This window comes from Panthera tigris, chromosome B4, assembly GCF_018350195.1.
Source record: "Panthera tigris isolate Pti1 chromosome B4, P.tigris_Pti1_mat1.1, whole genome shotgun sequence".
In the NCBI taxonomy this organism is placed as follows: domain Eukaryota; kingdom Metazoa; phylum Chordata; class Mammalia; order Carnivora; family Felidae; genus Panthera; species Panthera tigris.
Genome location: NC_056666.1, coordinates 104,833,619 through 104,857,506, shown reverse-complemented (window position 1 = coordinate 104,857,506; position 23,888 = coordinate 104,833,619). Strand labels below are relative to the sequence as shown.

Genomic DNA, 23,888 nt, shown 5'->3' with positions numbered 1-23,888 from the left:
ATATATTTTGGACACTAACCCTTTATTGAATATGTCATTTGCAAATATCTTCTCATGTTCAGTAGGTTGCCTTTTAGTTTTGTTGACTGTTTCCTTTGCTGTGCATAAGTTTTTTATTTTGATGTAGTTTCAATAGCTTATTTTTGCTTTTATTTCCCTTGCCTCAGGAGACATATCTAGAAAAACACTGTCTTTTCTAGAGTGTTCTCTGAATCACTGATGTCAGAGAAATTACTGCCCATGGGCTTTTCTAGGATTTTGATGGTTTCAGGTCTTTTACGTGAAGGTCTTAGATCTTTTACCACTTTGAGTTTATTTTTGTGTATGGTGAACGAAAGTGGTCCAGTTTCATTCTTTTGCATGTAGCCGTCCAGTTTTCCCAATGCCATTTGTTGAAGAGACTTTTCCCCATTGTATATTCATTCCTCTAACAAATTCATTCAACAAGGGAGTAATAAATATGACTTTAATTTTTTACTAGTACCTATTGATGCTGCTATTCCACTGTCCATAGTTTGAGAACCAGTGTCTGATAGGAACAACAAAATAAACATTTTGCACCATAATCTAGATGCTCTGTCTGGATTAGTCACCAGTTAGATTGAGGTTTTTTTGGTCGATCAACTACATGTATTCTTCCCTATATTACAAAAAATAATGGCCAGGTTACACATACACGTGTAGATAGAAAGATACATCTATATCAATAAGATATATGCAGTAAATACAAGTTTACAAACTCTTTCAAACTCTTAAAATAAGGAGATTTAAGAATTTTATCCTTCATATGTAGAATAGTTATGAGAAATCACTTCTCTTTCACATATAGTAAACAAACACATCCTTTGTGTTTGATAATTGAGCTGAATTTCAAATACACTATGAAAATCTTAAGTAAAATATATTTTGTTCTTATGTATGTATTGTACTACCATGCTTTATCATTATTTCTTTGGTTTATAATTTGTCTTACCCAAGTTAATTATCATCATCATATTTAATTGTCTTCAATCAAAGGAATAACAAAGGCAAAAACAAGATGAGAAATTACAATGAAAGAAAGTAATCTGAGTAGGGAAATACAGAAAAGGATATTTAAAGAGAAAGCATTCTCTAGAGGTCCAGATACAAAAAGTTGAAGTCTCCCCAGAGGCTAAAAAAGGCAGAGGGAAAAAGCAGTTGACAGTTCTAGATTCGAGTGCTTCTGCATTACAGTTATACCATTTCCTTTCTGGATAATTCTCTAACTGACCCCTTTAAACAACTTGGTAGATTTTTATCAATGTTTCAATAAGACAAACTGGTGAAGATCAAGCCTTCATTAATTCCTGGCTTCAGAAAACTGCCTGAAAGGTAGAAATCCACAATATAAGTTGGCCTTAAGCCTAAGGCTCAAATACTGCTTTGTAAAAATTCTGCAAATAAACTCCCTAGATTAGTTGGGATTGGCATTTTTTACTAAAATATATGAAAAAGTCACTCTTCTGATCAATGTAACTAAATTAAAGAGCTAAAACAATCTGTAATAGGTGTCATGCTAATATAATTCTCTTTGGGAAAAATCATTCGTATGTAGCTTTAAAAAATGTTCAAAGGCAAATGAAAATCTTATTTATAAAATAACACCATGAACTTAACATTCTCATTAAATAGTTCCCCTTGGCAGAGGACATCAGTTATCTAAATAGATCCAGAATTGTCTGACTTCTAGCACTACCACCTTGTCTCAAGCCATCATGTCACTCTGGATTGCAGCGATTACCTCCTGACCAGTCTCCATACTGCTGCCCTTGACCCTAAAGGGTACACAGCAGTCAGAATGATCCTATTAAAACGGGAGTCAAAGACCATCATTCTACAGGTGACTTAGGGAAACGTAATGTCCCTTATCTTGGACTACACTGCCTGATATAGTCAGGAGGGAGTTCCTCCACCCATTCTCTGACCTCATCTCCTTTGTCTCCTTCTACTCTCCCTCTTGGTCACTTATTCAACGTACACTGGCCTCTTGCTGTTTGTCTAACACATTGAAGAAACAAAAGACTCCTGCTTCAGAGTCTTTATTTGCCATTCCCTCCACCTAGAGAGCTCTTTCTCCAGATATCAGAGTGACTAACTCTCTTACTTCCTGGCACACTGTGGGGATTTAATAAATACACATTCAATAACAGGAATGAATTACCTATGTCCCTATGTGGCTACTTTTTGTCATCTGCAAGTGTAAGCTACAGTCCGGCCAGCATAGGTCACCAGGCACTTGTCTATTCATATCCTCTCACCTTAAGAGTGATTTTAGGCAGGGCTGCACTAAATGGCCATACACGCTGTGTACTGCAAAATTTTCCAAGGTTGCTATTCACAGTGAGGTCTCTATGAATATAAGCAACATGGCAGCCCTGGTTTTAGATCTCCGAATTTCTCTTAGAAAATGGCAAATAACCCAGACATCAATTATACCTTCAAAGACATACTAATTCCACAACAGTTCAAACTAATGCAATTTGACTAAAATCTATTATACCCCATTGTACTTTGGAATAAATTCAGTAGTCTGGGAAAAGAAGAAGAAACAATGGGTTAATGTATCCAAGAAACATATATTGTGCCTAATACACATAAGGTATGGTGATACTGGCAGTGGAGAAGGGGGAAGATAAATGCAACATTTATCCTTGAAACAGTTCCAATTTAGTAGAGGAAAGAGGAGATTATGGAGATATTTTAAGTGCAAAAGAGACGTAAATTTGAGGAGATGTAAGGTATCACAAGCTAAGTGCATTGTATCTGGATGGTGTAAACACTTGGTTTTTGTTCAACTTATAATCAAAGTTGAATATACACAAAGGGGACAAGTAAGGGTATCACTTGGAATTTTCACAAAGTGGCTATGGTCATATAATTATTAGCCAGATCATGAAAAAGAACATTACCAATATCCAGAAGCATCTAATCTTTTTTTAAAGATTCAGCATGTTGAAGCAGGGGAAAACCCTGGAAGATGGTAGATATATTTGGGCTGCTTTTGTTGATATCTTATGGCAACAAGCCAGGCAGGTAAAGTGGAACTGTAGCAAGCCTGAAATGTTTCTATTCAGGAAGGTGAGTAACAAACACCTGATAAGATAGCATAGGGGGTAATGCGATGCTCAGGAGTTAGACTGGCTGTCCAAAGAAGATGCTGCTAACGAGAGGTTTTAATGTATGCTAATTAGACTTGGAAGGATTAAAAATATGGAGGGGAACCTTCCCTTTTGCTTCTCTGAAGGAAGGGTTGCTGAGTGTCTCTTTCTGAGCATCCCTTGCATTTCAGGTATGCTCTTACTTTTTTTTTTTTTTTTTTTAAGTAATCTCTATGCCCAATGTGAGGCTTGAACTCATGACCCCGAGATCAAGAGAGTCACATGCTCTATCAACTAAGCCAGCCAAGTGTCCCTGCTCTTAATCTTTAAAACCAGTCTCTCTCCCCTTCCCTTCTATTAGTTTTGTTGCTTTGTGTTTTTGCGCTCTTGGAAGCCTGATTTAATAACAGCTCTGGTTTATTGAGACAAACCCAACGTGATAAATGTGTGGTGGTTACTGGCCGAGAAAACAGGTGGACCAGCTGAGTGAGGAAAGGGATACCCAGGAGATCAATCTGGAGTGGTCACTTTGAGGTTGGGAGGTCCCCTATTTGTCCCTGTATGAACACGAGACCAAAAATTTGCCCTGAATTGGACAGGTGGCAAGGAAGGTGTCTGGTGCAAAGGAGATTAGAGGAACAGCAGGCCAAGGCTCTGTGCTCAAGTAGAAAGGAGGTCAGGAAGGCTCGGGATGCTTTATTACATTTATTTCTCCCCTGCCTCTTTCCAGAAGGGTTATGAAATGCCAGAGAAATATTGATGAAGTTATGAAGACTGTCAGATAAAGAGTGAGAAGTAGAAGGAGGCAAGGAAGAGAAGAAGAGAGACTGGGGAGAAAGTAAAAAGATGTCAGAGAAAGAAGGAGTGGGAGGGAGGGAGAAACCTCACAACCCACTATAAGTGTAAAGAATATATATATATTTAATATAAACCAATGCACTGTATGAAGGAAAACAAGCTCACACTGGGCTTTAAACAATCTGAGGAATTTTACCACCTGAAGACGAAGGGAAAGATATAACTAGATGAAGAGTGTGACCTAATCAAAGTATACAGGTGAGTAGTGTCATTTGCTAGACAAGGGAGTTGTAAGGAAAGAAATGAGGTAGACATAAGGTCTCAAACACAGGGGAAGTCAGTAAGGAAGGGAGTGTGCCTCTGAGACTAACTTACGATGGCAATGAGAATGGAGAGGGGTGGCTCCCAGAGCCAAATGCTTATACCCTTTTCCTAGGAAGAGCTCTGAGTCTCCTCATTGCCCTCCAACACCATCTCAATGGACTCTTCTGAGGGGTTCCTTCACAGACGTGTCACTGAGGCACAGAAGAGTTAATGGCAGGGTAGCAAACTTCGGGAACAACTGTCTTCAATTAAGTGAAAGGCAGAACATAAACAAGAATCTCAAAGTGCATTCCATCACCAAATCCAAATAGCTAAGGCTGGAAAACCAGTATCTCTCTTTTTCCTTCTCTGCCTTCCTTGCTCGTTCTCTCACTCTGTTCCCAATTACTTGTTACCTATAATACTCATTCTTCTTGCAAGCAATTATGTCTTTTCTGTTCTTTCTGTCTTCATGTTGATGGATACAGAGTCCTCTTTTTCTTCGTATCTAGATTTTTATTGTCCCCTTTCCCCCTGATCTCTGTCTCTTTTTTATATACCTTATCCAAATTTTTTTCTATAGGATTCATTCATTCTCCAAGGTATCGGTATGGGTCCTATTCCATTTTAAAATAATAAATGGTCATTGTGACAACTGAGCACATATGACAGGCTAGTTATTTTACAGAATTGTCAATAAATCCTCACAAGCTGAGGCAGTAGCAATCACTAGATTAAGAAATTGAGGAACAGAGAAGCTAGCAAAAGGTAGACCATGTTGAAGGAGCAATTAACAGAGGGGCTGGGAGAGCCACATTCCAAAATCCATTATACCCCCCTATCCCTAATCTAAAGCTTAACTCAGTTCTTATCACCTTGCTTTTGTGGCTTCTTGAGTCCCATACAAAGACAGATTCAAAATAATATGCATATATAAATTGTTGCCGTGGTCTGAGTGTTTGTACCTTTACTCTCTCCACCCACAAGTTGATATGTTGAAATCCTGGAGCCTTCATGAATGGGACTAGTCTCTTCATAAAAGAGACCCCGGAGAGTTACCTTGCCCCTTCCATCATGTGAGGGCACAGTGAGAAGGCTGTCAATGAGGAAGTAGGCCTCCCCAGACACTGAACCTGCACACACCATGATCTTGGACTTGCAGCCTCCAGAACTGTGAGAAACAAATTTCTCTTGTTCATAAACCACCCAATTTATGTTGTGCTGTTACAGCAGCCCCAATGAACAGAGGCAGAACTTAACTGTACCTTTTTCTTAACAAAGCATCACCTAGTTACAATTTAAAGCAAAGTGGACTCTATTCCCATGCAAAAAATGGAAGCAGAGATGAGAAAAGGAAAGAGCAAAACTAAAGGCCAATCCGTCCTTCGGCAGTCATCCTTTTACTGCAAAAATACTGACTGACCATCTTTGTTACGTGAGGCACTGCAGCCAGTACGGGAACCTCTGGAGCAAGGCCACTCGGATTACTTTCATGATTCTTTGATTTTCAGCCACAGTTTCCTCACTTCACAAACAGGAATATCCTTGCTGTGTTATCAGGAAGAGTAAATGAGATCATGTCAGTACCACTGTGTGGGGTGACATCTGGTGCCCTGCCTCCTATCTTTCCTTTTCTTTCCTCTTTACATGAGCTCTTTTCTCTCTCTGTACCTTTCAGGCTCTGTCCCTGCCTTGATGACTTCAAGCTGCCCTTCCTTCCTACAGCCTTGAAGTACATGATTATGAGAGCTCCATGCCTGTGTTTCTCCCCCAAGCAGTGCTCCAAAATCTCAGCATTCTGGGTCTTTGTCACCACTGAGGACTCACCAGGCTCACATTTAGTGCATACAGTTGAAAGCGCAAGGCAAACCATAAACATATCCTAGGCTTTAGAGTGAAAGGAGGTTCAAATCCTTGCTCTGCCAACCAGCTAGTCATAGGGCCTTTAAATGCTGCCACGTATACTCCTGATACCTTAAATCCCACAGATGTAAAATAGAGAGGATATGATTTCTGCAGTGTTAGATTGCTGAAACAACAAAAGGTACATAAAAACACCCAGCATTGGTGCAAAGACATAACTGTTGAACACTGAGCTTCAATAATAGCACTAGCATTAATGAGCACAGATGTGCCCAGCATGACACCAAATACTGTTCTTCGTAGAAAGTCTCAAAACCCTGGTGTCAGGTCATACCATATTACTTGAATTGATTTAATCGTTTTAATACTGTGAAACGTCTTAATCCTCGTATGTTTTATAACAATAGTATTCTTTTTGTTTTTAGAGTTAATAAGGAAATGTGGTGGGTGCAATGGTCCAAATGTTTGTGCCCTCCCCAAATCCATATTTTGAAAACCTAACACCCAAGGGGATGGGAAAAAAAAAGGGGGGGGGGGAGTGAGACCCAACTTTCAGTGTATTTGATATATATTTCATGTATCAATAAACCTACCAATACAGCATCTGTGGACGGAAAATATCCCTGTTCATGTCCTCTGTTGACATAGACAGTGTAGTCAGGGTCCCTTGGTTCAAATGCTGCCTCTACTATTAACTGGCACTGAAGTCTTGGGTAATTTATCTTACAGCTTCATGACTTCACTTTCCTCTTCTGTAAAATGGAGACAGTCAAGCAATCTCCCCACCTGGCTTTTGTGGGGATTAAATGAGAATTCCACAAGAATTTCTCAGGACACAAAAGCCCTAAGTAAATGTTTGTGTTATTATTATATTTGATGAATTCATCACAGAAATGTGGTACTTAGTAGAGATCTCAGGCAAGATGCCTTTCTCTTTTTATTCCTATCTCATTTAATTTTTACATCTGAAATTCTACATGTTGAGTTCTGTCAAATAAGTTTTGGAAAATTATTTGTTTACTATAATAATTTTCCTGCTATCTTTTCTACCAACTACCTGAATGATAGTTTAAGACACTCGTTCTTTCACATTTTATCAAGTATATATATCCCTTCATAATAAATGTACTCATTAAAGAAAATATAAATAGAAAATATTAAGCCTGCAAAAAAAAATGGCTGCAAGAGTCCAAAATGCTAAAACATCTACTATTAAAATTGCTTCTTTGGTTTTGTTTGCTTTGCTTTTCCAATGATGTGGTTATTTTTCAAAATTTAATCACTCTTCATGTACAGTAACATAGGCAGTTGTCTGTGTTATATATTCTTTATAAGTTTAACTTAGGATATTAAATATTTCATCAAATGGGAATAGCAATAACTTATTTAATCATTTCCCTTTTTCAGGCATTTAGATGCCTTCCTATTTTTGCCTCTAATAAATAGCAATGGTATGGCCCAATTACTACCTTTTGTTAATAAACACAGAAAAAATATTTTCTTAACATATATTATCAAGAGAATTATTGAGAATAAATGCTAGAGTAACAAGGGAATTTATTGCTATTTGAATTTGAATTTCTTTATTTCTAAGGAAATTCTATGTTTACCTATCTTTTAAAATCTGTTATATTTCCTCTTTGGGGAATTATTTGTTCATATACCTTGGTCTTTATATTCTGTTTCCCTTGTAGTTTTATAGTTTCTCATGTTTTAAGTAGACAGATGTTTTAGCTTATGCTTTTATGGAAATTATTTCTTATCACTTACCTGCTTGTCCTTTTACTGTATTTCTTTTTACATTAATCCTTTAATTTTTCCTTTATTCTTTGCTTATTAGCTTAGAGAATCCCTTCCCTGTTTTTCCCATTTTAGTCATGGTTAGTTTTAATTTCAAAAGGCTTTCAAAAATATGTCACATAAAATACACACCAGGTATGAAGATTAAATAATATTAACCTATTAGACACATTGCAGTAATAACAAATTTAAAATAAAAATTCAGAGGTAAGAAACGAAGTAGTTTGGAATGACATTTAGAAACATCATATTCTAATTATATACCTGTGAACTGTCTGTGCTGTCCTTGGAGCAATAAAGAGACACAAATACTGATATTTTAACAAAATATTTTGGTCTTAAGCATTAAACATAACTGTTATCTCAATGTAATTTTGCAAAGACTCACCAAAAATGTATTTTCATTTTAAATCACGGAAACACCATTATTTCGTTCATTATTTAATTTTTAAAACTACTCTTGGAGTTTCTGAAGTGATTAAAAATAAAATGTTACAACACATTCAACCTCAGCTAACTGCCACCTACTGACTAGCTTTAATTATGATAATAAAAAGTAACTACACACCTCTTACCAATTCAACTTATCACATATTTTCAACTTCCTCTCTTATAGTGTTCACTGATGAAATATCAAATATAATTTTTTAACAATTTCCACAAGGATCTACTTTTTAAAATGCAATTTAAGGGCATATAAAGTATCCTAGAGACAAACAGACTAGAATTTTAATTGTAGAAAGTTCTGGACTTTTCAAGTTCTTCTCCCACTATGTATGTTGAAAATTTAGGATCCAGAGAGTCACTTGGAAATTCTGAACTTCCATTATTTCAATCAAATGGCATTGAGATCTATTCCTAACTCATAGGAGTTAAGACAAAATAAAAAAAAATCTGAATAAATGTAATAAGACATTTTCAGGATTCTAAAATTGATAGTAGAGCCAAATAATAACCTAGATAATTACAGTTTTAAAAATTCTACACTTCTCTTTGGGTTCAAGAGGAAGAATAACAAAATGACTGTTCCTCCACATTAGAAATGATTTCACAGTTGTCTGGACCAGTCCTTTTCCATTCCCATTGCTTGAATTCTCTCTAACATCCTTAAAAATCTACAGTTGAAAAATCTTCAATGGGCACTCATTTCCTAACCTGGCAGCTCTCCTAAGTTGGATGTTCTTCCTTCTATGGAACCAGAATGTATCTTCGCAGAGTTTCTAGCTATGGTCCTAGTTCTGTCCTTGACCTATTCTCCAGACATACGCTGTGCCTTCTGCCTCAAATATTTTCTCTGCTTTATTATTCTCCAAAGTATCCACTTGTTTCTCCATTTTTTTTTTTTCTGGTGAACTACTATTCATTCAAATATAGCTTATGTGTCAGCTCATCAGGCACAGTTCTCCTGCACCCCAACCTCCCAAATCGAGGCCCCTTCATTATACTATATCTCCTTTATAAAACCAACTGTAATTATAATTAAATGATTATTTTTACAACATGTGCCTCCCTCATCGGTTTGCAAGTTCCCTGTTGTCTCCTTACATCTAACTTAGTAAATACTAAGTTGGATTAAGAGGTTCAGGACTCATCACTACATAGCTGAACTCTTGGAATGAACACCTTCACCCAGAGAGAGTAACCGAAATGAAGAAAATGAGGGGAAAGGTGTACGGTCAAGAGGTTGCTGAGAAAAGAAGAAACCATCCAAGGTCAACATAAAAGAGTACTTCTAATAGCATTTATCATACTCTGCTTCCTTTTCACTTTTTATGCTTTTGTCCTTAATATTTAATGAATTTCCATCTACCCAGATGTATACATAGTAGGTATCTCATAATAAATGCATTTTGATTTAATTTGTTTCAATCTACCTAAAATTTACTACTAAGCACATAAAGAAAAATTACAATATATCTTTTTGACAAAATGGCTTTTCTAGTAATTTGTAAAAAAAAGACAGAGACAGAGACAGAGACAGAGACCTCTTGTCTTAACTTTTATTTTTTTGGCAGAAACTTTCCATTGGAGCCATAGGGAAATCCATGGAGAATTCCATGAATTACAGGCCCACATGAGATAGTAAGCCACCAAATCCTCATCTTTGACATTTATAAACTACCTTCCATAAAGCCTTCAGATGATTTGTTTCATATGGACATGGGGTACACTGTAAGCTTGATGACATTATGAATGTAACATTATACTATTACTGACACCATAGTTTGAAACATATTTTCTATACATTCCTTAAAAGTTTTGATGGAATATTAGTGAGAAATTGAGTATATATTAGCAACAACATGAAATCCTAGCACTGAAACACATTTTGAAAGCCCACATCAACTCTTTCACACTTTACAGATAAGGAATCTTCATCCCAGAGACTACAGGGACCAGAGAGCTCTACATTTTTTTTAAACTTATTTTTATTTATTTGGAGAGCACGTGTGCACATGCACAGGCATTCACATACACGCCCACGAGTAGGGGGAGGAGCAGACAGAGAGGCAGAGAGAGAATCACAAGCAGGCTCCACGCTGTCAGCACAGAGCCCATCACAGGGCTTGATCTCATGGTTTGAGATCATAACCTGAGCCGAAATCAAAAGTCAAATGCTTAACCGACTGAATGACTCAGGTGCCCCTCAGAGGGCCCTACATTTGACAAACTTACTGAACCAGTTTTACAAACCTCTCTAGCTTTCTTTGTGGCAAGCCAACCTGAAGCAGAAAAGACAGTCTGCAATGCAATCCCTTCCCCAAAACACAAAACTAGTGGATTAAAAATGCAAATAACTGAGAATACTTTTAAACATTGCCTTCTAATGGCCATTGCAGCCAATATAAATTCCTGTACTTCACTCTGTCTAGTCCCAACTGCATAGTATTTTCAAAGTCACTTGTATCATTAACAAGCAAATCACAAGCACATAATCACCCAGGAGAGTGAATCTCCAATAGAACAAAATTCACCCATGCTGGCATTTTCATGGGCATTTGCAAAAGCATTTTATAAAAAGACACAAAATAACATGTATATTTCATTTAAACATTTATTTTTAAGCTGAGAAAGTATTATTCATTCAATCTGTGGGTATAAATATACTAAGAATATCCATAACCAGTAAGTTGATGGAGAAATCATAGTATGTACGTTCTCAGTACAGGAAGTAATAAAAATGCTAATGGAACAAACTTTCAGTCCGTTTTGGAATCCATATCCAATTAAAATGGAGACTACCTCTAACTGAGCTCAACTGACATTTATTACACATTACTGTGAGTAGGGCAATATGCTAGATATTGATGGTGCAAAAACGGAAAACAGGGACTCTCCATTCTCAATTATCTTAGAATTTTCTAAAGAAGGTAAGTGTATAATTTCAATATAAATATTAACATTCCCACAACTACTGCCAAGTCCAAACTATCTTCTTTGCCTAAAACATAGCAATAGAGTTCCCCTCCACCTTCCCCTAATCCTGTCTTCTCCTCAGGGTCCCTTCTTTTTCCCTAGGAAGAAAATGCAAACTCCTTAGCTTGCCTCTGGAGCTTGCAAACTCCAGAGCTAAGCCTTGTCCTCCCACCTTCCCATCTGGTTTAATATAATCCAGTCACATTAGCCTTCCTTCTCTACTGTGAACACAAGCTTGCTCTTGCCTATGACTTTGAACTTTGTTACTTGTCTGAAATGCTGTTACCTGGCTCTTCAAAGAGCTGGTTCACACTTATAGATTTCAAATATCACCTCTTCACAAATGTTTTACTTGCCTGCTTGCTTTCAAGAAGCACCCCACTTCCCACCACATCACCTTCTAAAAATGACATCACCCTATTTATTTCCTACATAGCCCTACTCACTTTCTGAAAAAGAAACAGTACCTTCTACCATTAGACACATCTTATACACATTAAAATTAATATAAATCCTTCCCTAAACATTTTAAGCTAAGTTATGATTTATATGAATTTGGCACTCTAAAATTGCATACAATGACCTACTAATCAAAAATATCGACCTACTTACCCACCCGCACATCTGGTTGTATGTCTCCCAATGTTGTGAAAGAAATGGAGCATACATAAGAGAAGAAAAGGCACTGGTGGTTATCAAGGGACCCAAAAGTTAGTTTACTTCAACTAACTTAGGCAAGCCAATGCCATTTCTCTAGGCTTCAGTCAACTTATTTGTACAACAGATTATATTAAACAGATTATATTAAACCATTGAAAACAACTTTCCAGTTTTAAAATTCAGTCATTTGAAGTAGATTTCCCTCAAATGAAATGTACATTTTTTTATAACATGAGCACAGTGAGACAGGCGTATCAAGTACTCCGTATGGGCTTTCTGTCCATTTGTAGATTATTTTGCCTTAACTACCACTTTTTGATGCTTCAGCCTGAGTCCTTTTTATTTCCCATTCCAGCGTGGGGAAGAGTACTGAAACGATTTCATCAAATTATATTGAATTATGCAGTCACTCCTCCCATAGAAAATACATGTACTTCTAACAATGTATGTGTGCTAAAATTTTTTAAATAATCCAGGAGTGCTAAGAAGAATCAGTTTTAATACATATATTTACAGATGTGTGTTATCATCACTGTTTTTTATGTAACCTAGACAATAAGGAATTTGTTGCATTTTCTGTTAAAACTAAATCCAAAATCTTCTCATGGGAGAACTACTCCCTACCACCAACACTGAAAACAAAAAAAAAAAAATTCAGGAGGATGTAATATAAAAACAATAATAAATTAAAAAGAGAAATAGGTAAAGACAGACAAGTCAGAATAATAAGGGGGCAAACTCTTAAAATGAACACAACAGTGATTTTTTTCCCCTTGCAATTCAAATGAAGCCAATATGAAATGTAAAGGAATTGATTGTGAAATATCTAAAGCATGTAACAAAATTATAGAAATAAGATCAGAAGGTTAAGTAGAATTAGTTTGAGGTAAAGGAAATGCAGAAAGCAAGATAGGGGAAAAAATTCTACTTCAAAAGTTGCAATAAGAAGAGATTCTTTAGCATTCAGGGAAAATAATCATGGACCTACTTTAATGCACAGTAGGGGTACCCAAAATAGTATGCATGAGAAAGTCTAATTTAAAATACTTCATATGAGAAATCCTGTAAAAATAAAATATATTCTGCAGCAAACTTAAATTAGTTGACTGCCAACTTAACATGGCAATAACACTGCATCGTGAAACAAAATCAGGAGTGGTTATGCAATAACCCATGTGGAATTACATGCTGTGTTATGCTGGTAAGATAAAGCATCACGACCCTAAGTTTATAAACATATATGCAAAATGTAAATAAGCAAATGGACTTGTGGTTGGTTAAGTGTATCCTCCATTCTATTATTTCCATTTTTCTACACTCAGAGCCTGTCACTGATTTATTTTTACTATTTATAAAATGGAAGAAAGAATTAACTTTAAGAAGAAGGATAGTAGGTTTTTTTTCCTCAAGATTTAATCACCACCCATCTTTTCAGCTTACTACTTGATAATAACACATCAAAGCCAAGAGTGGTTAAAAAATCATTTTTTCCCCCAAAGGATCAGCAAAAGTGAATGTCTTTCGGTTCCTTGAAAGCCATTCCAACTACAAATCTGGTAGAAATAAGTACATCTTACCCAACACCAAACCAGCTATATACTTCACCTCACTTAACACATGACTCACTCCTAATGATAGAGTGGAGTGTGACAGAGTTGTTATATAAGTCCATTCTGTACTGATTAAGGCAAAGACTGAACTGCATGAGAAAGACATCTTTTATACCATTTATGGTTTATCCTTGACCCAAATCTCAGGTATCTAGAGGCTGGGGTACATTTATATTTTCCAGAAAGCAAGAAAGCAAGATTTTGTGGTCAAAATTTAAACCTCTGAAACTTCAAAATGATATACTCAAGGAAGAATATATTATCATTCACAAATATAAGAGAGCTAATATTCTGGTTATATACCATGCATCAGGCAAGGAGCAAGATGCTTTCCTGATGAGACCTTATTTACCCTTCACACTGGACTTGAAAGAAACAACTGTGAAAATGCCTCTCCCCATTGAAGTCCTACGAAAATTATTAATGGAAAATATAATGCATAGCCCTCTATAACATGCCTGCTTTGAATGAAAAACTAGGACTACACCATGAGGCTCAATCTGTAACAATGAAGTCTATGCCCTCTCAAAATGTTCTTTGCCAGCAAATCCTAAATCTCGTATCAACATTAACGGTAAATGGGGAGGGGAGGAGGACATGGAAAAAAACTATCAACCACTCACCATAATGCATGTAACAGTTTCCTTTGGTGGGATCCAGCTCAATAGCCTTCAAGAAGAACTTTTCAGCCTCACTCTTACGACCCTTGAAAAACAGAGAAAATGGATGATTCAGTAGTAGATCATGAAGGATTCTTTACCTCCTGGGCCCAAATGAAGTAAGTAGACTGATGTCTACTTGGTAATCATCACACACACAAAAAAAGTGTTTTGTTTTTAGCTAAACAAGGATGATAAGGAGAATATGCCAAGAGAGAAGACTGAAGTCAGAATCCTGGGAAACACCAAGATGAGAAGAAAAGACAGTGAGAGAGTTGATCAAAGAAATCAGAGAAGAGGCCAGGAAGGCAAGACAAAAAAGTGAAAAAATGGTTTCATGAAAACCAAAAGGATGAGATAATTTTAAGGAATGGTGGAAAACATCATTTTCATTTTCTATTTTATTTTCTTTCGATTTGTTTCCTCTTCAGTTCTTCTTCCTTGTAAAGAATCTTGGGCATTTTAGCTTTTGAGATGATTTTATCCTAATGGCTTACTTTACATATAAAGAAACTAGGTCACAGTTTGTTGCCTCTCAAGCAACTACTGCTTATCTTTGCTGATGTCATTCAGCACTAAAATACTCCTACACCAGGATTTAATCTAAGGGCAACTCTTCTTCCTAGCTATAGTTTTAATTTTAGTAAACATTACCATCATGCCTAGAAGAAAATAAGCAAAAAAACAGGGGGGAAGGCTTATAAGCAATCAACCAACTTTTCATGAAACAATATCCATCCCGGCAGATCCTAACCTACATATTCTTTACCTTCTTATAGCCTCTGACCCAAAATTGCCTACAGAGTAATACAAAGGGGTGGCTCGAGGTAGGAGAAGAGCCCCAAGAAAAACTTTCCTGGCCAAGTCTGTTTTGTTCTGCAAGGTTGGAATGAAGATCCATGCTGACTGAGAATGGCAACAGGCACTGAGAGTAAAGAGAAATGATCTTATCTCCCTGTTCCTTCTAACTTATACACACACTATCTACCACATGAACTTCAGATAATGTTGTTTTCTTTCTTCAGATATATTTTTTAAACCACTATTAGAGAGATACATCATCTGAAGGTAAAGGTATGTAATTAATCTAATACCCTCCATTCCATTCAACTTTGCTCATTCACCCATTTAAAAAAAAATTGTTCATTTCACTCACTTAAAAAATTCACTGTCGTGGGGCGCCTGGGTGGCTCAGTCGGTTGAGCGACTGACTTCGGTTCAGGTCACGATCGCATGGTTTGTGAGTTCGAGCCCCGCCTCAGGCTCTGTGTTGACAGCTTGGAGCCTGCTTTGGATTCTGTGTCTCCCTCTCTCTCTGCCCCTCCCCCACTCATGCTCTGTCTCTCTCTGTCTCAGAAATAAATATATATTAAAATTTTTTTTTTAAATCACTGTCGCTACATCCTTTATTCACCCATTGCCCTAGCCAGGAGGATGCAGCCTACATACAGCTTCTGCTATAGACAACAGACATCTGACATCTCCATTGCTACTCCAGTCATAACTTCTCTTTAACTCACAACTCTCACCAAATATCTAATAATTGAAAAGTTTATTCCCTGCAATATTTCTCACGACATTTTAACTTCAAAGGAAAAAAAGGAAAGTATAGGCAAAATGCTCCCCACACACAGCATACTTCCATGAAGTAAGTAAGACTTGGCAAGAATCTTACAAAGCTAGGATTCCTTAAAATAATTACATAACTCTAGTGAATCAGGCAGTATAACGTATTAGTTCAGATCATAGATTCTAGGCAGGGAGAACAGCTCCCCCATGTGTGTAGCCATGTGACCCTGAGTAAATTATTTCATCTCTTAGCTGTAATGTTCTCTATTATACGAAGATAGGTGGAGCACAGGGAATTTTTAGGGCCATGAAGCTATTCTGTAAGATACAGTAATAGTGGATACATGTCATTATATATTTGTCAAAACCCACAGAATACATAACATGAAGAGTGAACCCGAATGTAAGCTGTGACTTTAATGATAATGCACCAGTATTTGCTCGTCAATAGTAACAAATGTACAACACTAATGCAACTTGAAAATTGTAGGGTGGTAGGAGGGTAAGGGAGTATATGGGAACTCTGCATGTTTGGCTCATTTTTTTTTTATGTTTATTTAGTTATTTTGAGAGAGAGAGAGAAGAGGGGAGTGGCAGAGACAGAGAGAGAGAGAGAGAGAGAGAGAGATGAGAGGAGAGAGACAGAGAATCCCAAGCAGGCTCAATCCCACGGACAGCAAGATCATGATGAGCTGATATGAAGAGCCAGACGCTTAACTGACTGAGCCACCCAGGGAGCCCTCGAATTTTTTTTTTATCAACTTAAAACTGCTCTAAAAATAAAGTATACTGTTTTAAAAAAGAAGATAACAGTCAAATCTGTTTCATATGATTAGTGAGTTATCTGAGACGATATATATAAAGTTATTATAGTACTTAGGTATAAGTTTGTAATAAATGTTAACTATTTTTTAAATATACATATATACATGAACATATAGTATGCAATACATAGCAGAGTTCTGAATGTCAAAGAATATGTTTATTATATACACAGTCTCAGAAACACAAGGTCAGCCTTTAAATCATTAGAAAATGATGTACTAACAATTTGAAAAAGATAATAAAAGACACAAAATAAAAACTATCATCAGTAAAGGGTCTGTACAAATGTTATATGCAAAGATACAAAGGATCTGTGAACTTTCTTCCACTTAAGTTTTTCAGAATAGAGAAGAAACTGGCTCATTTATCAATGTCACAGTCAATGGGGTTATAAAATCCTTGTGTGTAGTCCATTGGCAAAAAAATAGTAAGTAGCGTTAAAAACATGCATCAGATCTCAAAGGACAATGGTCTCTAGTTGCTCAGTGGACCAAGTTATTAAAGGCAATGAGTCCCAACATTTCCTAGATGCAAAATAAACACACTGAAGGCCAGAACATTCTTTCTAGGGGGAGTACCAAACCATCATGCAAAAACCTATCTTTCTGCTTTGATCACTATTTATTTAGTCAAGTGCCAAATAATGAGGAAGAAAGTTAAATCCTCATGAGAGTGTATAAAATCAAGAGTCAACCAAATGCAAAAGTCAGCCATACACATACATTACTAGGTCTTGGGAAGAAATCATGGGTGCCTCGGAGGGAATATTATGTCGAATCCAATTTATTTCTTTCAACTATTATTGTTTTGGAAGGGTGGCAGTTAAGAAAGTGGGTAAGAAGAAAAAGTTATTTCTCAGCAGGTTTTTCTTGGTGCTTTTAGATTTTGTCAGCATTTTCTATAAGCAAGCATTGTGGAGTAGCCACTGGTTGTACAAACTCCTCACATCAAGCACCATTACTCATTTTGTATATTGGCCGATGTTTGAACACGTGTGGTGGTTCTGAAAACCAAGTAAAAGGGACTGTGGTCAGCTGTGACAAATAAGGGAAATGTGAGTTGAGAGGCTCAGTTTCTACCACCATCTCTGTGACTTGTTTATGTGCTTGTTCCTTTGTTTTTGTTGGTTAAAAATGATTTACGGAAGGCCTACTGTTTGCTTTGCACAGTTCTAAGTAACGGGGGTATAACTGTGAACAACAGAGTGCTTGGCCTCAAGTCTTAGTTTCAAGAGGCACACACTGAATACATAACCCCATCAGCAGGCGGATTAGTCACAGAGCACTGTGGGCAAACAATTTCTCCAATTCTCATTGAAAGCTGGCCCAGAGACAACAAGCCTGGGTTTGAATCTTGCTGGTTCTACTTATTTAACTGTGTGACTTTGAGTATCTTTTGTAACATCTCTTCTTCCTCATTTGGGAAAGTAAATGTAATACCAATCAATTTTGGAGGGTTGCTAAAAAAAAAAAATCATAGGTCATATGGAAATAACTAGCTTCAGATCTGACATATAAAGCTCTGACATTCTTTGATTTTTCTTCCTTCTATCGTTTCAAAAGAATTCTTCCTTCCAGTTTCACTGCCATTATCTTGTTCCTAATTACCAAAATTCAAAAATGCTTTTCAGAATTTCACATCATGATAGAAACTAAATTTCACAATTTTTCTATAAAATGCTTCTCATTCCTAACACTCTCCCTACCTCAAATAAAAGCCCCTCTCACCTCACATCTACCATGATACAGATTTCAGATGTCTTGACTCAATGAGCTTCATTTCACCAGATTAATATTCCTTAAATTAAACTGTCTTTGCTCAAAAATACTTTATTTTATTTAATTTTAGAGAGACACAGCAAGAGTGTGGGTGAGGGGCAGAGAGATAGAGAGAACCTTAATAAGCAGGCTCCACGGTCAGCACAAAGCCCAACACTGGGCTTGATCCCATGGTCCTGGGATTATGACCTGAGCTGAAATCACAAGTTGGATGCTCAACCGACTGAGCCACCCAGGAGCTCCTGCTCAAAAATATGTTAATAGCTCCTACTTTCCATTCATTCTATTTAATAATCAGTTTAATGTCCGAAATCTTCCATAATGTAGCTCAAGTCTTCCTAGATAAATTCTTATACCTTATCAGGCCAATTTCCTCACGTCTTCCCTCAATTATTTCTTCCAGTCTATAATGTTGCTTATTTTTTTGCTTGCTCATATGCATTTTATGCTTCAAGACTTGACTGAAGCCTCACTTTTCTATAAAGCTTTCTGTGATGGCTCCAATGGCCAGTAATTTGCTCTTCTTTTAATTATGATGATATGATTATTTTTAAAAGAGTTATTACTACTGTGCTAGTTATACAACTTAAACCCTGGGATACTGGACCAAGTCCTATCATATATAAAGTGGCTGGAAAGTGGACATTTAATTTTTGCAAAATTGTAATTCTAGGTAAGTATTTAGAGTTTGGACATGACCACTCAGTCATACATACAAGTCAGTTAAAACAGCAAAAACCCAGTATATTGAAAAAAAAGAGCAACTGGCAATGCAGAAGATTAGGAAGTCAAGGACATAAAGCAGAGCTAACAGAATTCTTGGTAAATATTCTTTCTTATTTTAACATCAGCACTTGGAATAGTCCTAGATTAGGTTAGGCACTTTGGAGTTAGTGCCGGTGCTGAGAAGTAACCAGTTGGACCTTGAGCAGCACGAAGGCTATGGGACCAGGAGAGCGCAAGCAGGATAAAAAGAGAGAACATTTTCCTGGACAAGGGCTGCACCTATATCCCGGAATTAGGGCTTTGGACTGTCAGTATACTTACATTATATTTACATTAGCATATTATTTGTAACATTATACTGAGTATTAACAACATACACACAGATAATATTATCTAAACTCATGGAAAAATCATTCTCAGTCAGGACTAGGCCTTGTCAGGTCCTCTTCTGACTGGCAGCAATAAAATGTATACATGTTAGATAAATATTTAGTAAAGTTTATATAGCCTTTGTGGGATTATATACAGTATGGCATTCATTTTCACCTTATTTTGTTTTCTAATTAAACTGGATGCTACCACCACTGTTTAGAAGCAGGTGCCCACCCAAGAGGATGTACAAGGCAAGCGGCACCTCTTCTGATGGCTGATTAATACTTTTCCCAACTACAAAACATACAAATATGAAAATACATAAATATTTTTATATACATACATACCCTACCCCGAACATTCTTAACTCCCACTTAGAGCATGCAGGAATACTAGTATAAGAGAGAATTATACTATCATGGCTTTAGCTTGAATTATTTTAGTTTAAAAGGAAACCGTGCCACAAATTTTGTATATATATTTTTAGTAATAAATTAGCCATTATATCAATATCAACCGCTCCCCATAAAGTGTGTCCTGATCCCTAGCTCAGAACTATTTTACTGAATGATACCAGAAAACATCAAGACTGGGCATTATTGCATTGCATTATAAATATAAATATATATTTAATGTAAAATATATTTAATATATAAAATAGTTTTATAAAATATATTATTTTATATTTAATAAAAAATATATTTAAATATATATAGAAATATATTTATATATGAATATAATCAGTGTTATTAACCTTGTTCTATGAACAAATTATTCCCATAAGACTTCACCTGTCCTTCAATAGTCATCCAAATATATGATAAATATAATAACCAGTCAATAAATTAACAGGCTTTCACTATTGTCGTTATGTAACTTAACAGCTTATAGTTACTCCTTAGTTATTTAGTTCACATGTTCACACATTGTCACTAAAGTACAGAGTTGTGCACAAACCAGTAATTTTTCCATTTCACATCTGGAAACTTAACATGAACTATTGTCTATGAAACCATAAAAACAGTCCCTTAGAACAAGCCCAATTTCAACCAAATATTTATATTGTAACCAGGGACTATCTGTGTCTTCAGTGTTCATAAGAATACCAGTTGGAATAACACAAAAAACAAACCAGACAATTTTCCTCTAGTGTCCCTGTTTCTTCTTGAAAGGCTGCTGTAAGTTCAGTATGGAAGCTTCCTGCAGTTGTGTATCTAGCAGCCATTTCCATACATTTTAGTGTTTACTCTTTGAAGATGTTTGATAATTGTGAATGCTGGTCATTTTTCACAACCAATGAAATTCACATCTTCATTTCACATTCAATTGTCAACCTATATGGACAATACCTAAGAAAGGGAAGTAGCTAAAACAGGCCCAAAAGCTTGTGTAGCTTGGTAAATGTGTTGTTTAAACATGGATGGTGGTTTGATGAGTGCAAAAAGTAACTAAAAAGATACTCTTGAAGGGTTAATTTGTGAAGACCATCATTTACAAATGGAAAGAGAATTATTTGATGTTCTATTTTAACACCACAGCGTTTATATATGAAGTGTCTTTAAGAAATAAAAGTGTTTCCTCCTCAAAATACAAAAAAAAAATCATTTAATAATGACTAGCACTTCAACTAACTTTTACAAATGAAGATGATTTATATCAAACCATTTAATTCTCATATCCCTCCAGGCCATTATATATTATCAACCAGAGCTAACTCTAGTTAGAAGCAAAGTAACAGGACAGGGGACATGGTAACTTTCATGAAGAAATATTTCATCTCCATACTACTATAATATTTCCCCCATCAAAATATCAGACACCTAAAATTTGACCATGACATTTTTTTTAGGGATGGAATAATATTTCTTCTAAAAAGCTTTAAAATACAATAGAATAAGACAGAAAAATGAATGTGGCTGAGTAGCTTACTGATACTACTTTATGTTTTCCCTCCCTAAATTGTCCTCCAAGTCCCCCTTTCTATAAATTCCAGGCCTTTAGTGACCTCTTTTCCTAAACATCCCAAAGCAGAAGTTGCATGAATACACTTGGAATATTTTGTATAAGGCCTAAGCTCATTGAAAAATTATGTCAAATGACACTGAGGGAAGCTAGCAGTGACAGGGAGTGCCCCACAATGTTCAGGGGTAGCATATGGACTGCATGTCAAGAACTCCACAGGGAAGGATGATCTGTGGTTTGCCTAGGCAAGGCTGGATCCCAGAACAAAAACTCCCAAACTGAGCAAACTTCCCTGAAACCAAATCCCAAGTTCTACTGCTGAGCTATCAGACTTCAAGTTAAAGGTATCAACTTAGGCCAACTCGAACAGGGCAGTCTCTTTCCCAGCTTTTTTGAACAGCATTGAGCCTCTCAGATTTACATGAACCTTTGGAAGGGGAAGAGGCCACAGGAACTAGCTGAAATTAAATGGCTGACCAAGTGGGATGAAAGACTGCAATGGACTGAATTTCATTCAAGTAAGATAAAGAAGTGGGTTGTCCACATACAGCTGAGTCTCTAGACTGAAAGTCATATACATTATAGGAATAATAGGCACAAATAAGCAGTTTGCAAATACCAAAAAATAATGGCTAAAATCCCTATAAAAACATGGTCAGCTTACTCAATATTCAATTTACCTAAAAATACAAATTAATGCACTGAGATGTCATTATTCATCTATCAATGAAGTTTCCACAAAATAACAGAATTCAATACTGCTGTGGATTCATAAAAAACAGGTACTCATTTAACACAGAAAAAAATAATAAAAATGCGGTAATACCTTCCTTGGGAGCGATATGTATCAAAAGCTTTTAAATCATAGATACACTTTGGCCAAACAATTCTTTTTTTTTTTTTTAATGTTTATTTATTTTGAGAGAGAGAGCAAGAGAGGGGATGAATGCACATGAGTTGGGGAGGGCAGAGAGAATGAGAGGGAGGGAGAGAATCCCAATCAGGCTCCATGCTGTCAGCCCAGCGCCCAAGGCGGGACTTGATCCCACAAACTGAGAAGGTCATGATGTGAACTGAAATCGAGTCAGACACTCAACAGACTAAGCCACCCGGCACCTTTGGCCAAACAATTCTATTTCTAGGCATTGGTTCTAAGAAAATATAAATGCCAAGAAGCAGCTATTCATTTTCATTGCAGTACAGTTTATACAAACTCAATGTCCATCAGCATGGACTTGGTTAAGCAAAGGTCAGTGAAATACTATGTAACTACTAAAATAATTTTGCAAAAACTTATGTAAACTATAATAGATCTCCATGACCCATTGCTAAATGAAATAAGCAGGTTGGAAATTGTACTTTATGTCTTAATTACATTTTTTTAAAAGTAGTCTTCATGCCCAGTGCAGAGCCCAATGCGGGGCTTGAACTCATGACCCTGAGATCACGACTTGAGCTGAGATCAAGAGTTGGATGCTTAACTGACTAAGCTACCCAGGCACCCCATCCCTTGGTATTTCAAGACTGAGGGGGAGAGAAGTACATATCTAGAGCAGACTGTTAAAAGGTAGTGCTGTGTTCCTGTCCAACTCAATTGTCTTGAGAACACAGTAGAAATAAGCCTACTAAAAAAGGGTAAGAGATTCAGAGATGTGACATATCACTTCATAGAACTGCCATGAAACAGGTTCTGTTCCAGGTGTTGGTAATCAAGACAAAGTTTCTGCCCTTCTGCAGTTCATATTCTAGTGACGGAATGGATAGTTTTACACATCCGGAGGTGACACTGTCAGTTACTCTTAAGTACTTTGGTGAAAATTAATACAAACTAAGGGAAGAGAACAATATACAAATGGGAGAAAGGTAGAATGATATTTGATAAATTGTTCCAGAAAGACCTTTGTGACATTTGAGAGGTGACCTAAGTAAAGGAGTAAGTGAACCATGCAAAGATCTAGGATGTTTAGAGAGTTAGGACTTAAAAAGAAAACCAATATGGCAGTAATGGGGTAATTACCACCAAGAATCACAGGAAGTGAGTGTGAGAGGCACAAAGGACCAGATTGTGTAGGGCCTAGGAGTCGTTTGGAATTAATTTTTCTTTTTTGGTAGTGAAAATCACAGCTTCAATACTGGATACCACATGTTGCTTCGATTCTTATCATTTCCTTGGTGTTAACCAGCAAGAGTCGATCAGACTCTGAGAACTTCAAAAAATATGGAACCCTTTACGAATTTGTGTGTAATCCTTACACAGAGTCCATGCTATTCCTTTCTGTATCAGTTCAATTTTAGTGTATGTGATGCTAAAACAAGTGCCAGAATTTCTTTTGATTAGGAAGGAAAACCATGGACGAATTTACATAACGATACAATGTGATCCAACTTACCTTTTTACAAAATCACTTTACATTTTGGGTGGAAAAG

At 36.5% G+C, this 23,888-nt stretch overlaps 1 protein-coding gene and 1 non-coding gene across 3 annotated transcripts in view; both read right to left on the bottom strand.

Moving 5' to 3' along the window:
- TMTC2 (transmembrane O-mannosyltransferase targeting cadherins 2) overlaps positions 1–23,888 on the bottom strand; it is a 398,739-nt gene that overhangs the window by 73,925 nt on the left and 300,926 nt on the right. For both annotated transcript variants that reach the window (XM_007085593.3, XM_042992821.1), the window contains exon 9: positions 14,194–14,275. In XM_007085593.3, the coding sequence (XP_007085655.1) occupies positions 14,194–14,275 (82 nt within the window). The remainder of the gene's footprint in view (positions 1–14,193; positions 14,276–23,888) is intronic.
- On the bottom strand, positions 23,674–23,776 carry LOC122240636. Its single transcript, XR_006220415.1, has one exon. It is a non-coding gene; the product is annotated as a U6 spliceosomal RNA (small nuclear RNA).